General features: G+C 44.0%; 1 protein-coding gene across 2 annotated transcripts in view; it reads right to left on the bottom strand.

Moving 5' to 3' along the window:
- The window catches only part of Neos (nuclear receptor coactivator protein neosin), a 125,025-nt gene that overhangs the window by 43,418 nt on the left and 62,101 nt on the right, over nt 1-19,506 (bottom strand). For both annotated transcript variants that reach the window (XM_050195857.3, XM_055063699.2), the window contains one exon: nt 6,120-6,308. In XM_050195857.3, coding sequence (XP_050051814.1) covers nt 6,120-6,308 — 189 coding nt within the window. The remainder of the gene's footprint in view (nt 1-6,119; nt 6,309-19,506) is intronic.

Genomic DNA, 19,506 nt, shown 5'->3' with positions numbered 1-19,506 from the left:
TACTCAGGTAAAAGTAACAAGGAGTCTACCATGGATGTGACTGAACATCATTGGTCTGCCAAACAATTCTTTTTGTGATAACCCTGTACAAGTGTAAATAACTGCTGCGCCAGCGTGTTAAAGAAAAACAACTTTATTCAAAGCATTACATGAACTAACGTCACGGAGATCAAACAAATTTGCTGTTGCAATTACATCTGCATAAAGAACTCTGAAGCCCATGACAACATTTCTTCATAATTTTCGAATTCTAAGTAGATAATTCAGCATTGAGGATTAGCTTAAACTTATTTGGAATATAGACAACTGTGGAAAGATTCAAGCAGTGAGCCCAAAAACTGAGAAGCTCAAAACCAACTGCCCTAGTATTTTAGAGTGGACACTGCTCCAGCTTGCCATACCTTCCCTAAAGGGTAGCGCGCTGTCTGCCGCTAAGCCAATTACAGCATCAAAGCAGCACTGACTTTGTGCCGCACCAATACAGAAGAGCGCTGATGTGAAAAAAAAAAAGTCCGATGAAGTTAGAGGATTGCATGCTACGTAATAAATTTTTATTTTAACATCCCGGGAAATACGATATAGTATAGTGAAGAAGACAAAGATGAATGTTCATGTTGTTCCTCTGTGCAACTCCAAATACAAGTTCATGCAGAACATGTTAAACACTCTCCCCAATATTCAGGCATGCAGTTTGGGCAATAGCCTAGCAGTTCGTACATCCAGCTCTAAGCTACATTTGACCAGAGTGGCATTAGTGCAATCCCCAGTGAGCAGGGTTTCCATTTTCTTTGCCCCATAATGAACACATGGATTGCCACTTTATTTTTTTCTTTTCACTGTGTTCTAGTCATGCCGGTCAGGATTCCCACAAATTTCCTTTATATTCCCACTGGAGTCACAATGGCTTTAGCTAGACTGTAGATTCCGCTTCTAAAGCTTTACACAATGAGACAGAATACCATTTCATGTTTAGCACATATTGCTATGTCCAGGAAATTAGCTGAGACTTTTGAAGTGCTATTACCTCAAGCCACATGGCAAAAACTATGCAATGTGCATACAAGGTTCACACTAGATTGATGGCCCCACTGAGAATTACACGAACTAAGGCTCATCTATGGAGCCTTCAACCCATAGCAAGTATATAGTATCATGCATTGCTTCTTTCTAAACACTACATTGAAGAGAAGTATTTAGCACTCCTACTATGCCGGGTCACTATACCTGAAGGCTAACACTATATGAGAGATTGCCTTATCGATTACCAAGGTTGCCTTGTGGCCAGGCCCTTCACCTACCATAAGTATGCAATCTAGCCATGAAAGCTCCCTTAGTTCTGTCACAAGGAGCTTTCCTCGCTCAGCTATATGCTACTGGAACCTATTCTGTGTATTCACCCTTGGCACCGGGGCTTTTCGTTGCCATGCAACCTGGGTCTGGGTGTGTGCACACTGTTGGGTGTCCCCAGAGGTCAAGTGTAATAAATTTTTCTTCAGTTTACTTGGTCACAGTGTGTTTCTTGCAGCAGAGCACTCCTGACTTCTCGGCAACGGAGCATGAACTTCCAGTAGTGCACCAGTTTATGATATGTGATGGCTCATGCAGCACTACGGCTCACTAAGCTAAACGTGCAGAGGTCGATGCTCATTTGCATGCCTTAGAGTGACCCTGAACAAATAAAGTAGCAGAGTGCAAATATATAATTTTTCTAATACAAATTGAATATGCATACCTAGCTTCGAATACTGAATAATCAAAGACAGATGCTTTTTTTTCACTAATAAACTTTAATTTTACCAGATAATTATACTCAAAACAATACACTGGTAAACTATTAAGACAAAATGTGTGACTGAACAAAGATATCGCTATCAGGAACACAGTTACTGTCAAGATGTGGTCAGGCAGCAGTCCTTCCCTTCTAGCAGACACAACTTCTTCCGCCATGGAAAATGCTCTTTCGCTTGGGACGGAAGTAGCTGGTACTGTAAGATATTTACGGCACAGCTTCTCCCGACTGGGGTATGTGAAGGAGCCCACAGTCTGCCACCTGTCAAATGCTTCATTTTTGTTTCTTTAGCATTGCCTCCTCAGAATACGAAGCAATTGCCCATTCTGAAGAAGTGCTCTAGTTTCTGCTTGGATTCTTGCCAGATTGTCAAAAGCATTCCAGACATCAAAGGAGGGCTGCACACACTGTTTTGCATGCTTTTTAGCTTCGAGGTTAGTCGCTTTCACAGTAGGATACAAGGCCAGATCTTGGAGAACCAGATATTTTAACATTATCTTTTGTTTGTTAGCTTTGAATATTGCGCAATTGAATTGAGAGTCTGAATTGAATTGACTTCGACTCTGAGAGTGACAACACAAGCCAGCTAGGAACATCGGCAGCCACAGCCTGATTAGTTTCACTTTTTGCTTCGTCCCGTCTTTGTTGTTGTTTGGAGTGCTTGAGAGCCTGCCAAGATAGAGACTTAAAGAAACCGCAGGAGATGCTACAACAGAAAAACCGTGCAGAAAACAAGGGTTTACTGCAAGACATGCAATGTTCCGATATGTTTTACAGCGAGGAACTCCTTTGCTGCATGGCACGCCCAACTGTAGTGCTTGTGGTAAAATTTTTGTAGTAGGAGATCTGTTCAATGAAAAATGTTCGTTTTTTCGGAGATTAAATTATGGGGTTTTTTGTGCCAAAACCATGGTCTGATTATGAGGCATGCCATAGTGGGGGACTCCGGAATAATTTGGACAACCTGGGATTCTTTATTATTCTGGAATGCTCCACTACAGCGTGCCTCAATCAGATCGTGGTTTTGGTACAAAAAGCCCCATAATGGACGGCAATACATTTTGTATATCTCATAATTTTGTTTAAGTATATACAAGCATGTCTTTACAAACTTGTCCCAATTTTATCCGCTAATCTTTATTTCGGCAATTTATATCTTTTTTATGGCATCTCTCTTGTTAATACAAATTTTTGTGTGAATAGTGCATACATTCTACTTTTTGTTTATGTATTACATAATATACTGAGTGCAGTAGTTTTCTCAGAAAAATAAATTGGAATCACCTACCAAAGACACCTATTTTTTCCCCACAGTAGGGAAAGAGTTATGCGTGAATTGTTTTATTTGAAAATTCGGAGTCAGAAGGTGGCAAATGAAACTTGCATTGCTTTGACTGACTTGTGATGTCCACATGTCGCTGCTAAAGGCAATAGCTGCTGTTCCCCCTTCAAAAGCATTGCTGAGTTCGGCCTTCCCTTTTTTCCATGTGCCGTCATACAAGCATGAGCAAAATGAGAACAAGGTGAAAGCTGGAGCCAACGTTTCGACACTTGTCAAAACCCTTGTCGGAACGTTGGCTGCAGCTTTCACCATGTTCTCGTTTTGCTCATTGTTTTGAATTTCCATCTCCCGACTTCTTCGTTTTCCCTGGAGCCATACAAGCATGGAACAAGCACAACTGACAGTGTAATACATCGATAAGCGATACTTTGGAACAGCTTCTGCCATAAGTTGTGGGGATTGAGGCGTGCCCCCGCGATTTTGAGTGGACAGTGACCTGTTCTGTCCACCCTACGCCTCTCCCTTTCCACTCCCGTCAGTTGTCGGCGGAGGCGCTACACTTGCGGTGGTTTTCAGGAGTGGCGCTCATGGGGCTGGCTTCTGCTGCCACCACCACCAGCAGTCAACAGAGCGAGCGCAGGGGGAGATCTCTCTGTGACAACACTGGGTACGTATACGTTTTCCTATCGTCCGCCAGCGGCTTCGTTAGGGTCTCGGACTTGAGCTACCCTACGATGCCTTTGCATGTACGGCAAGCACATAACTTGTGTTGATCCTTTTCCAAACGCCAAGCCGATGAGCGGTGCCTAGTGCTCACACGTGCTCCTACTACACCACGCTGCACTTATCGGAGGCCCAAGCCCACGGAGGTTGCTCGAGCTCTCGCGAGTGGGCCCATTGGTTATCATGAGAGCAAACAGCATAGCCAAAGGACTTTTGCTAGCGGCATGTCGCAGTGACCCATCCTCCCGCAGCAACATGCTAGTGGCATCCCTGTTAGTATTATTCGTCATTGGCACGAGACCCTTTGATTCCCATACTGGCCTGGGACTGGGCGCTTGTGCAGTGTTAGGTGCCGCCTGAGACAAATAAACGGTTTCTGCTAACTTAGGGGAATACTGTGTTTTCTGCGTGTGTAATGCTTTGTGTCCCCAGCGCACACATCCATAGCGCAATCAAACTGCGCATGTGAGTGCATGCAACAAAACTCTATGGTCATGTGCCCGTAACCTGCAGTAACCTTCATCCCATTACCAACAAGGGGGCAATCAGTTTGTGAAAGTCTTAAGAAAGGAAAGGTAGGCATGCGTATGCATGTAGCATCGTTCGTACATGGTGGCATCGTTTGCATATACTAGCACCCACCTGTGAACATGTGTAATTGAACCCCTGTGAGCAATCAACGAGCAAGCATCTAGCGGCAACCCTTTCAGAGATCAGAAACCAGATATACGTAAGTTTTTGCAAGTGTAACAAACAGAAACAGCCAGGATGACAAAACTAAAAGTAATCGCCACACGCCTGAAAACTGGCATAAACAAGCCGTGGAATGAAGATCAAGAGACTACAGCGGGAGAAAAAAAAAACCCTTGTATCCACACAAGGTGGCAGCACTTGCTGGGAAAGAGAGAGTTGAAAAATTGGTACATTTTTCAAACCCAGATGGCACAGTAAATATACAGCATCAACTATTTGGGACTTGTTCTCGGCACAGTATATTTATGTTTTTGACCCTCCCCCAAAGGGTAAATAAGGAAAACAAACTAACCTATAAAGGAAAGCCGACCATAGCAGCACTACACAGTGCATTCATCCAAGAAATATCGCTAAATGCCAATGATAGGCATACAGTTCTTAGTTCCTTAGAGCGATACAGTTGCTCTCTCTCTCTCTCCTTCTTGCCTTTGCCACTTGCGTTCTCCTCTCCCTTCACGGCCTTGCCAATTCTACTACACACACTGTCCACTGACATGTGCGAATTGTGCAAGTTTTTCCTTCAATGTGGGCATAAGTAAAATGAGGAAGGCACGTAGTGCTGCCTATGGGCGACCTTCTAAACATTAGGTTCCCGATTTCTCAAATGGGCAACGGCTCAAGCAGATAATAAGTACAGTATTTTCTTTTAGGGTTTTTCCTGTACACCTGCAAAGCACGCGTGAATGTGTTCACTTATGTACATCAATAAATGCAGATAAAAATAAAACTATGAAGAAAGCACCACAGACAGAGAATGACAGAAAATTCAGATGGTAGGGATTCATGTTAGAAAAAAGTTAGGCATGCAGACACCAACAAAAGAGGGAAACAGACAAGCATACAACAGGCACACTTGTTTTCCACATCAGAATGTCGCCAAGGAAGACGCTGCCGTTTTCCAGAAGGTGGAGGGCACGCTTTACAGACATTTCCTTTGCAACATTCTCTTCAGGTATGCCAATAGCATGATCAGCAAAAATTGACGAGCGTGGAGGCCCTTAAAGCTTCCGTAAAGTTCTTGGGCTTATTGCAGCATTTTTTCTCTATACTGAAAACCATAGTTTTGATTTCTAAGTGTTGTATTACTCGCTGCAGATTTTTCAGCCAATCGGAACATTTTCGGAACACAAAACACAACAGTAGCTTCATGCACGCAATTGCCAATGGTAGCATTTGCCTGACTATAAATGCACTTTAAGTATGAAACCCACATCGCCACAATGCTCACATCGCCACATCGCCACGAGCATCATGCAAGCTTAGTGCTTGTTTTATGATGTACTGAACTTTTCATACACTTAAAGGTAAAGTAGTTTATAAGAATTTATGGACTATACCTTCATCGTATGAGGAAAACAAAGTTCCAGTTGCAAAATTTAGATTTTTCTGGGATTTCCTGGGATCCAAGGCAATATTGGTTGAAAACGTAACTATTGGCACAAGATTGAGTTCCAACCATTATGAAGATTCAACCACTAACAATCATATTTGGTTATATGATGTTATCCAACATGCTTTCAGGATGAACTTATTTCTGCATGCAAAAAGGAAACCAAGTATATGATCGTTTACCGGCTCCGTGGCGCAGGTTGCTCATCTCTCCCATAGCCCATTGGTGGCTCATCTCTCCCATGGTGGCCACCATACTCATCCCTGCCACCCCAGTAACCATCCCGGCCGTAGCGTCCATTTCCTTCTGGGCGAGGGTAAGGCCTATGTGGATCATCACGGCCATATCCACGCTCATCTCTACCACCATACCTAAAACAAACAAATAAATAAAGAGTATACTTAGCAACACCATTTAAAGAAGTTCTTGTGCTTGCCAAAGTACCACAAAGGAAATGAGCGCTTAAGGTCACCAACCAGCTCAGAGTTTGCAGAATTGCCTTGGATTCTATCAAAATGCCCCACCTCCCAAACAGTGATCTTGCTGAGTCAGCCATGTATCCCAGAGTTTGGTCACACGAAATTTCGGGCTTGACATCCTTTCACAGCAGTAGGAAATTTATAAAACTCCATTTTCCTGAAGTGTACATCAATCACATGCAAAACAGAGTACTTTCATCTCCTTTTATGGGGAAGCAAGTGGCTTTCCAACACATTATGTGGGCTTCGATTGTGGCGAATGAAGTTGTGTGATGGGATCACTTTTCCTGCACAACACTGTTTTCCTGCTTCTCTGATGCCACAGAACAGCTGGCACATAGCATCCTTTCTTAAAGGAGAGCACCTCCTCTACAACACAGTACAGAGCGTGGTGCACACTTTAAACTTGGCGAGGACAACCCTTTTTCTGTGATTTTTTTTTGTCCGTGATCGTACATAACAGCTTAGCAATTTCACTGAAGTCTTCATCCCTAAACTGCAAACACTGAACATGGTGGGCATAGTGGGATTCCACGTCAGATGGTCATTCTACTTGTTGGCTTAACCCTTCTCATAGGATGTAACACTTGGAGCTTGTCTGCACCATGTCAGTGAGTACAGATTGCAGAGCGAGAACTTCGGTGACCAACAGGGTTCAATTTCAATATATTCAGTTTTAACTGAAGGACACTAAAAAGTGTGCCAATTCGTTTTCAGAAATTTGGTTTTAAGAAATTCAGTATTCAACTTCCACAAAACAAAAAACGAGGAAAAGTATTCAGGATTTTCATAAAGAGTTAGCATTAAATAATGCTGCACTAGAAATCTGGCAAAACATTTGCATGTATTTATGCCAGTTTGCAGGCATAAGTTCGTGTCAGCTGGCACAAGACAGGGGTAATTGGAGATCAGTGGAAGAGGCCTTCATCCTACAGTGGACACAAATGGACTGATATTATCAGAAAGCAGGAAGCATTTGCTTCATTACAATCATAATTTAGCATTAACTTCTGCAATCACAGCTAAGTGGGACAGTATAACAAAATCAGTTTCTTCATAGCAATTTCTAAACTTCTAATAAGGCACCTAAAGATACTCCTTACTGTATGCAGTCACCAACCAATAATTTGGACTTGACGAGGACCCCCAAAAAGTCCAAATAATCGGGATTCCGAAATACTGGATTCGCACCAATATAAGTGACTTTCCACAAGTGGTGAAAAAAGGTGTACCACATTCTCGGGTCGTCACTTTCGGGAATACCTTCATTTTCACGTGACTAGCATAAGCCACATCAGCACCTATGAGCTAAGGCAATCTTGCCACCGTGCCATGCACAATATCTTTCACATGACCTGCGCTAGGCCCATTGGCGTCTACGCGCAACGGCATTTGTGCCCGCTTGCCAGGCACACTATCTTATCCTGGTGCGCAGAAGCTGCCACTTGTTCATTCGGCTGGTGATAGTCACTCAAAATATAGTGAAAAAAAAAAAAGTATTTTCAAAAGACATTGTTTAGGAATATAGCCCAAGTTTGTCAACGCATTGCTGCGTGCACAAATGCTTGCATTTAGCCTGACCTTCTAATAACACCTAACACACCTTCGCTTCTTGCCGTGACCACCCCGCCTTACACCCTCTCCCCTTTAGAACCCCACCTATATGTACTGTGGCGAGGAAAGCATATGGTGCCTTGAAGAAGACAAGTGCACTTGTCGAAACGTTGGCTCCTGCTTTCACCTTGTTCACATTTTGCTCATCATCTTGAATTTCCATCTCCTGCCTTACCCGTGTTTTTCTTGCCTTCAGCCTAGACATTCCACGGACGCGATCTTTTAGCGATGCCTTTTAAGTAGGGGTGTGCGTATGTTTGAAAACATAAGCACCATTGAATATTTTAATTTTATTATTCTTGCAGCGTATTGCATGCCTGTTACAACATTTCAGGAGAGCAATGACCAATCTGATACCGCAATACGTGCTCGAGCAACATCCGGGAACTGTAGTACATATCCCACAGGCAATGGGCGTTCTACAATGAGCATTACCGCGATGCATGCGCACATCACAGTATGCTAAAAGGCGCTAGTCTAAAATGAGTACAGATGCATTACACATATCCTTGAAGTTGATTATAATCACTTTTTTCATGGAATCGAAGGTGTCCTATCCCTACTGCCGGTAGTATGTCTTGCATTATATCGATGGTTGCACTATATTCATGCAAATGCAGTACCTCAACAACAGTGAGTCAGTCAGATGTTTCACCATGAAGAAAAATGAAAGAAAGGGCTTGCTGAACAAGCTATGCTACAGAAGTCTTGCTTTCATGTGGCACAAAATATAGGAAAAAGAAAAGACAATGTTCTTGCAGTAACTTTCTAAGCAAGTGTCTTAGTAAACAGTACAGCACCGCTTCATTTTGGTTGGGTGCAAGCACAGCTTTTGCCTTGTTTGTTTGCTACTTTTGCATCGCTACTCCCAATAACTGAGCTTATTGCTTGAAAGAACTGAAGTTATTTTGGGGGTTGATAACTACATAAGATGATAATTACATAGCATAAGTAATATTGCAACAGTAATTATATGGACACTCTAGGCGAATTTCCGCAATCATCGTCAACATCGTCGTGAGGTTCCATACAATGTTCAAGTGCGATAAGATGGAGGCTGCACACCATATATGCTGTAGCCATGATGGAAAGCGTGGAAGGATGAGTCGCAAAAAGAAGGGTTACTTGATGTGTGGCGCCCACTCACACGCGCAAAGTATGTATTCCCAATTCGGAGCAGGTGCATGTCGGCGCAGGCCTGGCACAATACCTGCGATAAACAACAATTTGGCGCAGCACTTCCATTACTAAATAAGGCACAGGTTGGTGACAATAGTGTTACGAACGGCCTGCAAGGGTACCGACCTACAAAATATTCCCTGCCAGCCACAGCGGTGGGGCTAGCGATATTCAGAGAAGCAGACCTTGGAACGCGCCCGGCCCGCTATGATGACTCGTTCTGGGAAAACAACAATACGCCGCGTCCCCAATCGAGTGCCGCCCCTATGATTAAACGCGGTCGGCGGACCAAGTGTTGTTTGTGGATTCGCCATGATCGCCACGGCTTGTTTAGAAGTGGTGGAAATCCTGGGAGAAGATGCCTAGCAGCCGTCTCACGGGACTTGGAAGTCATGGACGGACACAGCGGCCATTGTCTGCAGAGTCAACACTGGGATGAAGAGGTGCCTGCTCGGGGAAAAGCACGATGTCTCCGAGAACCCACTCACCTCGGCGTGTGAAACCTGTGCGGAGTTGTGTGTAACCTCGCCCCCCCCCCCCCCCCCCCCCAAAGGCGGGTCGGCTATGATGACTTTCAACGCTCCGAATTGGTAGCAGGTTGAACGGCCATTTTTCCCTCACCTAGGGATTTAGGGAGGACAGTGTGTTTATAAGCAGCTGTTGTGCGGCTGCTGAGGGTGCTCGTGCTTGACAAGCGGTGTGCTTGGTGCTTGGAGCTGAGTGCTGGTGTGCTGTATGCTTCGTCCTGCGTGCTCCATTTGGGAGTCACGCTACACTGTCGAATGCACCTATTTTAATGTAAATAAACCCCATACGCCTAGTTCCTCCCAAGTTCCTCCCTACGACCACAACTCTTACAATAGACGGCCAGTACGAATTACTCAATTTCCCAAGTTGACATGAGTCAAATACACAATCTCTCAGCATTGTGGGAATTATGAAGGTTCATATTTTCCTGCACTCCTACGCACGCCACGGAAATGAGGAGAACAGACACCTTCTTCCCCTCTTCCCGTGCGGGGAGGCAGATGGTTTCCCCATGATGGCGTAACCCTCTTGCAAACCAGTTGCAAATGTATTCTATCACGTGGCCGCGGATCCCCGCAACCACTGGACTGAGTAATGAACAAGGCAGGGCTGTCGAAATTGGGGCGGCCATCGAATGTGGGAAAACAGAAGACTGCAAGCTGCAATCAAGGAAGGACCCCAGGTAAACATTCCTAATATTTGTTGTGCCCGACCTCTGTGCGCCACGCGACCCCCCTGCAAACATCCTGGTCGTAACAATTAAGCCTGCTTGGAGCAACAACCAATGGAGCAACGATGTACTTGTTATTCAACAATGTCTTGTCATGTTTCCAATTATCCTGGTACCGTCGAAGCAATAGAGTTGGCTATCAAGCCTAAGCCTTACACAAGAAGGTGGTTTGAGAGAACCCCCGTCTACAACTGGCAGCCAACGTTGGGCACTAAATGTCAGGATAAGGGGTTGCCAACTCCGCTACGCCTCAAGACACCACACACCACGGTTGGCGCATGCCTGTCCATCAACCGCAGTCTTGTACAAGCTTGAAGAAACAATAGGTGACAACCACATGCCCAGTAGGAAAGCATTTATTACAGCTGCAACTAACACTCTGAGCAGACAGCTAGCTATATTTTACATCCCTGAGGGTACCTTTGAAGAGATTGATATGCTAGATAAAGAGGGGCTTCCGACTTACCAGCTGGGGTACGGGTGGCTGCAGCGACTACCACGGCAAAACGTCGTTGGCTGACCACATGCAGCAAAACGGGAGTGGTGGCGAAGACTTCCACACTAACCACTCGCTGGTGACCAAAGTATGAGACGGATCTTCCGTGACACATCCAGTGGCACTGATATCCCTTGCGATTCCCGTGCGCCACCCACGAAAGGAAGGCTTCCCCCTCTCACTAAACCTGCTGGCGCTTGCGCCCGATGCGACGTTTGCCGTGCTTGTGACCATCATGGGACATGAGGTTTCCCACAGTACAACGGCTTACTAGACTAATTTTTTACCATTGACAATGCAATCACAATGTTCCAACATGTTAGAATAACCAAACTTGGTAAGAAATGGATGTGCATACCATTATCTGATATTCAATTCAATATACAAAGCTAAATATTATTATCTTAATCGTAGTCAACATTTTTTATATTCACACACCCCTACTTTTATCCTATTCCTTTACACGTTTCGTCAGTGGTCAGAGTGATGCTCCACACTTATCAACGAGATCAGCCAGCCATGAACGTTGGATGATAAAAGTGGCACAGAATTGAGTGGAAGGCATCGCTACAAAATCACGGCCCGTAACTCAACCATTGTCATGCTGTCGCTACAGACAGATGAAAGTACAGTCAATGCAGGAACCAAATTCTCATAGATCACTACTAGATTGACTAGGCTCGACTAATTTTGGTTTCAAGGTGCTTGCAACATGACCGACGAACTTGTTGGCGATGTATCAAGAAGAAAATATCGTTACTCCTGCTTGACACAGTGCACAAATTAGCACACGGTTATACAGTTAGAGTCTGAATTAAGACACAGCGTGGTGTGAGGTGTCCAAAATTTCAGTCTTGCTTATGCATTAAGTCTATGGGGCTAGCAGCGGTGCAGCGGAGCTGTTCAAATAATCAAACATGTTTGAACTATTGGTCGGCAACTGTACTAATTCCTCGCTGCCACTAGGCAACAGTTGTATTGAGCTGCACTGTCTACCTATGACGGCAGAATATGCCTTGTGAAAGCACCACCTCAACCCCACTGTTTTTGTGGTGTCACAACTAAGGCAATCTTCGGCTGGTATAGTGTAAAACCAGGGTCTTTCAATACCTTTCATGTGGTCATGAAACTTCCCCGAAAGTTTCATATAGGGACGGAAGGTGGCACCAGACGCGTTGGCATAAGTAGGTGAACACCAGGCTGCACGATCATGCAACTGTCTCACTAGGAAAGGAGCCTCTCCCACATATATTTCAGCATGTTTGTAGACTGAACATGCAATGGGAACTTTTGGCAAAATAATTTTATGTGCGATGCATTTGTTTTTAGATTACACATGGCACCGTTTTATTAACGGTGCCATGTGCCCGCCGAGTAACCTTCCTTGCACAAACTGCTTCATTCAGCTGTCTCTATTTGCACTTTGTCTAGTTAGTTGGATAAGTCAGTTATATTTGATTAGCTAGTTCTGTGTTATTAGTTGATTAGTTAGCAAGTTAATTATATTTGCTTCATTGTTATAGTTAGGTAGGTTATTAGATAATTTTGTTATTTCAGTTAGGTAATTTAATCAGCTGGTTAGCTTTATTAGTTAATTAGTTTGTTAGTTACCTTCGTTATTTAGTTTTGTTGGTGTATTAGCTATCATTCAGTAATTAGTTGATTGGTTCAGTTGGTTTTGTTAGTGCTGTTTGTTCCATTACTTATTACTGAGTTTAGTTCATTAATACAGCTGTTAGATAAGTTATTAGTTAATCAGTAGGTTAGCTTTGTTAGCTAGTGTAGTAATTGGTAATTAGTTCAGTAATAACTTATAATATGTTAGAACGAGAAGAAAGGGAGTTAACCGACGGGCCCGATTTTTATTAATGATATCATGAGAAGCCAACAAAGACACTAAGGAAAACATAGGGGAATTTACCTGTACTTACTAACTGAATTAAAGAAATGATAAATTAATGGCAATGAAAGTCGATGAAAAAACAACTTGCCGCAGGTGCGGAATGATCCCACATCTTCGCATTACACGTGCGATAGTAACAGTTAGTAATACATATACTAATTTGGTCATTAGTTTAGTAATCTGTTGGTTAGCTTTGTTAGTTTGAAATGCAGGTTTCTTACCCGTAATTACATAAAAGTGTGATAGGAACTTGCTCTGTAGCTGGTTGCTAGAATGTAGTAGTCAAAGTGTACGATTTGAATTATGAACTAAGCCACTGTTGCGAACGCAGCTGAACCTGGAAATGAGAGAAGGCATTGATTCGAAATTGTTCGCGTTTTAAGGTTTTCAACAATGTACAAAAACAGGGCGCTGATTTGCACGATGTGTAGAGAATATTCACAAGCCAATTCAGGCAGTCGACCCTTGCACAATAGGGAACGTACACACAGAATGACTGGGGCGACCATTCAGCATATGCTCCAGCCCACCTTCTACTTGAGCCAGCGCCACGGTGCATCCACTGTGGACGCTATATGAAGCTCTCCCATAGCGTCACGTGGAAGTTTGATGACCAGATGGAAAGTATTGAAGGATCCCTGATAAAACTATTCCAATCTGGTTTCATTCCAGATCGGCCACTAGCCGCCCATGAGAGGCCAGAATGGTTCAAGTCCAGCTCTTATGAGCAGAGCCCAATACATTTTGATCTATCACAGAGGGCTAATGGTCAATTTGGAATAAAACCAAAGTGGAATAGTTTTATGTTACAGGTTTGTACTGACAGAAATGCTAACAACAGCCGCAGCATATCACCTAGACCAAAATTTACCCATGATACAGAAGAAACCACTAAAAGTTACGGGGCAATCTCCCATGCATAAGGCTCAAGCCAAGAAGAAAGTGCTTAACAGACAGATAATACACGCTTGAATGTCCACTAACCAAGTTGACAGTTCTACTCAATCCATTCTGTATGTAAAGTGAAGTAGTAATACACATAATTTATTCCAGGTTCTAGAACATTTTCATGGCTGCTTAAGATGGGAGGTCACGTTCAAGTCAATTTTCTTGCACAAGATTGGTTTCTTTTACATTTTATGTATGCCCAAACATTCATAAGCATGTTGCAAATGAAATTATCTTCCTGTCATAGCTGGTTTGGGAGCCACGAGTTTTCCAACCCATATTCTCGTATTGCGAAACTGAAACTACATTGCATTGGTTCCGAAAATCAGGGGTGCGATCGAAGATTGTTTTTCAAGTGTCGTCAGCAGCGCCCGTCAGCGAGGCCTAGGCCAATCGCGTGAGGCAGAACTTAACAAGAACTGAACGCACATATCGAACAACGATCTCCGATTGCACCCCAATGCTAGTTCTTTTACATAAAAATTATTCAAAATACTTTTCATGTTGTGCTGTCTAACATTAATGGGTATTTTTGTACCTGGTGGTGTCCTTGTTATTCTTTTAAAATCTCTAAAAATAGCCACAACGCCTCTATGGCCTCTGTGTGTTGTTTTTGACATCTTTCACATGGTTGGAAACATCTGTTAACATTTTTCTCAAAAGAAGACTCTGCTCCACCTCATGTTACGCAAACAAAGATAACTTTTTTTCTGAACTAATATTTTGAAATTAAACTTTGCGCACTCATTCCTCACGCAGACGTGTGCAACAAACTAGGACAAATGAAATTGATGTAATGTTTTTGAATTTGCACCTCATTTTGCAAATAAATTTGGTCCAAATGGGCAATTTTTTTTCACTTTGCTTGGTTTCTAAAACATTACTTCCTTAATATTTATCAGACTACATTTATCCTAGTTACTTGCATAACTCTCACACTTAGCTACATAAATTCCAAAGCTTTACGCAATTCAGCAATTCTTTAGTTACTTATCATTGCTGGCACGACTAACACTAGCACAACACATTTTATTAGAAAAATCACCAGCCTAAATAAAATAAACCAATTTTTGCGCTTTAAATAGTTATGCGAGTTAAATAACACATGCTTATTCAAGAAAAGAAGTTATTTCAATCATGCCTTCCGATTTAAAAAGTTTATTCTGTGGCCTCCCGCCTTAACAGGAAGGGCATCAGGCTCCAATTCAATGGAAACAGAATTGAGAATACACAATATGAAAATAAGCTGGAAGACACAACTCAGTGTCTTGGAGGGGGAAACGATCTACGCGATCCAAACGTCGTGATCGGCACGGACAGCCGGGCCGCAATGCGCCTCGCACCGGTCCCCGCACAGCCCCAATGAGCTAAAACGAGACGAAGGCGAGTAGCGGGCGAGTGGTGCGCCACCTGTCGGGGCAGCGCTGTACATTGCGTGGAGGGCGTCTTCTGTGTTTGCCGTAAGATGGCTCTGCATGTGCGGCAAGAGCAGAATAAATGCAGCGGAAACGTACTTCGGTACGCGTTTAACTGCGACTTCTGTCATTTACATGCTCATAATTACCGATGTACACAGAAGTATAACTTTCTACGGCACGTTTCTAAGGCACACCGCATTCACTAGAGGCGCTTTTGTCCCACATTGAACCATCGAACTCATGGCTGAGTGGTAGCGTCTCCGTCTCACACTCCGAAGACCGTGGTTCGATTCCCACCCAGCCCATCTTGCAAGTTGTTTTTATTTATGAATTGCCTTCTGGGATTTTTCGCTCACGGCCAACGCTGCCAACACCGACGACACCAGCTTTTCTGCGACACGTACTCCTTAACACTGTTGCGTTAAAAGGAACCATGAAGAAACATTTTCAAGCATGGAATGGCAAGAGCCAAAGCCTGACCACCACCCAGCTTCACATTAAGCTCCTCAATTTTTATAGTCTACAATGTCAAAATTGCAAGATGATAATGAAAAATTTCACAAAACACAGATGCATATACCTGCCACAAAAAAAAAAATAAATGAAGCCACATGCTTTCTACAGAATACTCGGTTTTGAACCTTAAAGGATGTTAGATATGGGGCTGTTTCCTGAGCCTACTTCAAATTCCCCAGACCACTTCGAATCGCGCCACTTCTGAGTAAGGGATGCAGAAACACGGATGACACATTCCAGAGGATCGCTCGAGCCAACAAGTTCACGTGCCAACAAGTTCGTACGCCGCGGTAGCTATTCAATGCTTGAGTTTTCCGGAAAACGAAGGGATCGCCCGGCATTGTTGCAAGGAAAGTGGGTCTCGAAAAAAGACGGCTGTGATGTACCGGGAAGGCCTGGCAGCGTCACACCGGTCGCCATTGAAGAAGGCATTTGCCACCACAGCGGGGCCGTACCACCGGGAGCAGGTGGGCCCTCGGACAATGGAGCCCAATCATCCCCCTTTCACCGCCTTTGAAGAGAGCATTGCACCACAGCAAGGCAAGACCGCGGGGAGCCGCCGGGTGTGACCTCACCGCACGGGTGCCTACCATTGGCCGAAGGTGGCGTCATCGGAGCGGACTCTCCCATTGGCCGAACATGACGAGACTTCCAGTCCTCGAAGGGTTTAAAAAGAAGCATTCCAGAGAGACCTGAGCATTCCCGGATTCACCTCTCTCGAACTTCTTGCCGCGGGCCGCAGCGTCTGAGTTGCTGCCGGCCCGTAATGACTGTATGACTGTTACTTGACTCTCACCTCTCTGTATATAATGTAAAATAAATACTCCCAAGTGGTTTTCATCCCGAAGTCCGTCCTTCAACCCCTACAAGGAGTACTGACAAAAAAAAAATCCACGTGGTTTTTTTTGCTTTAATAAGTAGTTAATGACCCAATAATCACGGCACGAAACCTCATTTACTTCAGAGCGCGACAGGTAATTATTTGCAGTCTTTTTTGTAGCGACCAGTCGAAGTTTCGGTTCCAGAGAGCAACGAGACGGGACAAACGGGAATGTAAACAAAGTGGTCACGTGTTCGCAAAAAGCCATGACGTATGCTCTGACGCGCAGCCAGCGTGCGCGACCAACTTGCTGAATATTGTCGTGCGACTGCCGCATCGGTCGGACAACCGCAGCCAATGACGGCGCCGGTAGCGTGAACGTCATGGCCACGTGGTAGACCCGGTGGGGTGGGGCCGGCGAGCGGGCACCTCGCCGCTCCGATCATGTCTGGTTTTTTTTCTCTCCTTGGTCGAAACGCGGGCCTCTTTCGCCGCTGACGGCAGCATATAAATGGGCTACAATTTGTTTCTGACACGAAATAACTTCTAGAATAAAGTGACCTCGAAAGAGTGCGAGTTATAAAACGTTGTGCAAACTAGTAAATCGTTGGCGTGATTTCTACTCGGACACGGTAAGCGCAGACGCGCCAGCAATCGTCTGTACACGAAGCGGCTCGCCTGACTGGCCTGTTTACTCATCGCTACTAACGGCACCGGGAAAACTAACCGTATTTTCACTTAAGAGAAACATAAATGTTCAGGAATTGATTGTGCTGGCGAATTTAGGCGCTTTATTACGAGCTGCGGACGCATCGCAAGGACCCTCGGCCCCGGATAGACGGCCGTCGAGCTGCGGCATGCGGCAAGTCACACATGACGCGCCGTACTACAGATCACACGGAAAATCGCGCCATGTGTCTCGCGCTTTAGACGTGGCCAATCACTTAGCGACTCAGATATTGCGGCCGGCGATGGCGAGGACGAACCTCAACAAAACCCTCGCATCGGCCACAATCAATGGTAAGACACAACAAATCGGCGTTGAACGTTGTGGCAGCGCAGTCAAGCTGATAGTGTGGGAAATATGCCGATGGACACGACAAAAACTGCAGTTGCAGCGACACGGAGAGCGTCCCACTACAAGTACAACAGCTAGAACAAGCAACAACAGCGGAGAAGAGCACATGTAAGCCGCATGGCAGCCAACGAAAATTCGTGACGTAGCCACATTACGTAGCGTTTTCTTGGCTATTTACAATCCCGGTTGATGTCAATGTCGCGAGGTACTCGGTTTTGCGGTTGGCCGCGCGCACGTACCTTAAAATTGATTTTAAATATGTTCTAAGCGATATTCACCGCTGATATTTTATAGACGATGTGTGTGTGACCAACTAAATCGATCTCGCAAGTTATCTCGACTTCAAATTTTTGTGTCAGTGCTCCTTTAAAGTGAATTACAATTTCAGTGTTCCAGATTACTCTTGTATGAGGCTTCAGCTTCATGTTGCGGCCCAGGCCAGTTTGGCAAAAAAAACTCACCTGCTGAAGTTCCTCCTGAGGAAACAAAGTTGCACAGAGCGAATATTCAAAATCTCAAGCACCATCTATCGACTTGCTGCAAAGCACTATCGGCCATCTTGTCTAAGGCACTGCAACATGAAACTGCTAGCTTTGCAGCATAGCTATACACATTGATGCTTTCACACTTGTTCTGTAGTGCCTCCAACAGCTCCCACTACTGTTAAAAGCGAAGCAATGGATCCGTGGCAGCACTGGCAGCAACTAAGGACTCTTCTTTTCAGCAGTGGGAAACACCAAATGAAATGCAAACAAAATGAAATACCTATGCTACAGTGAAGTCATGCACCAGATACTGCTGTTAGCACGTAACAGTAGCATTTACATGAGATTTATTTCTGTCATGTCTTTACTATGACTAGTACAATAACCACCCTATCCCCTCCAAAGAAAAAAATCTTCCTGAATTTTCATAACATCAGCTTTGCAGCTTTGTTTATATGTGCACTTAAAGCCAACACTGCCTTCCACATGAAAACTTATTGGAACAATATCTGTTTAGCCTACGACTGCAACAAATTTTTGTTCGTAATGTGAAGACACTGCTTTTATAACGCACTTTAAAATTTTAAAGCATTTTAAGCAATATAGCTGCTAAAATATATTTCACAAGTGGCACAAAAAGCACCTCGCGGGTTGTGGCAGCCCAAATTTGGTAGTATCGTCTTTTCAGATAATGAGAAAATCAATAACTTACTTGAAGATAGCACAATGTTCATGATAATTGTACTTTAATGCATACTAAAAGATATAAAATATGCACTTTGAAATGTTAGTATATGCAAGCAGATGAAATTTTATTATTGCAATTTCTTCACTGAAAAGTTAGGACAGCTTAACCAAGTTTATCGAAGCAGGTTATGCCCAGCAAGAAAAAAGAAAAGCATTGAATAGTGACACAAGTATGTGCACATGGCTACTGCAAAGCCGCAAAGTAGTGCGCTCTATCACCAAGCTGTCGCTGCTTCACCACGCAGTGTGCAATAGAATCACATACACGTCAATTTTCTGTACTTTTTTTTTGGCATTTATAACCTTGTGTTTCTCCATTTCTTGATCAGGTATTAAGATGCTGTGCTAGTTTCTCATGCTATCATGCTGTGCTTGCAGCCGGAGCCTGTGTAAGCAATGAAGTCCTCAACTTAGATACAGAAAAGCAGTCCAATGTATGTGCAACTCCCTATCACGTGAAAACTTGACACGTGCTGCATCCGAACAAAACCAGCAGCACACGAAAATGAGTCCCAACATTGAGCTTGCCAATCAAACTTGTCCTCCATTTTCACGGGACATAAATGCATGACAGGACACAAAATTTCAGTTTGCACACTCGATACGAGAATCCAATGCGAATAGAGAG

This window comes from Dermacentor andersoni, chromosome 1 (assembly GCF_023375885.2).
Source record: "Dermacentor andersoni chromosome 1, qqDerAnde1_hic_scaffold, whole genome shotgun sequence".
Lineage (NCBI taxonomy): Eukaryota > Metazoa > Arthropoda > Arachnida > Ixodida > Ixodidae > Dermacentor > Dermacentor andersoni.
This window is presented reverse-complemented; position numbering and strand designations above follow the sequence as displayed.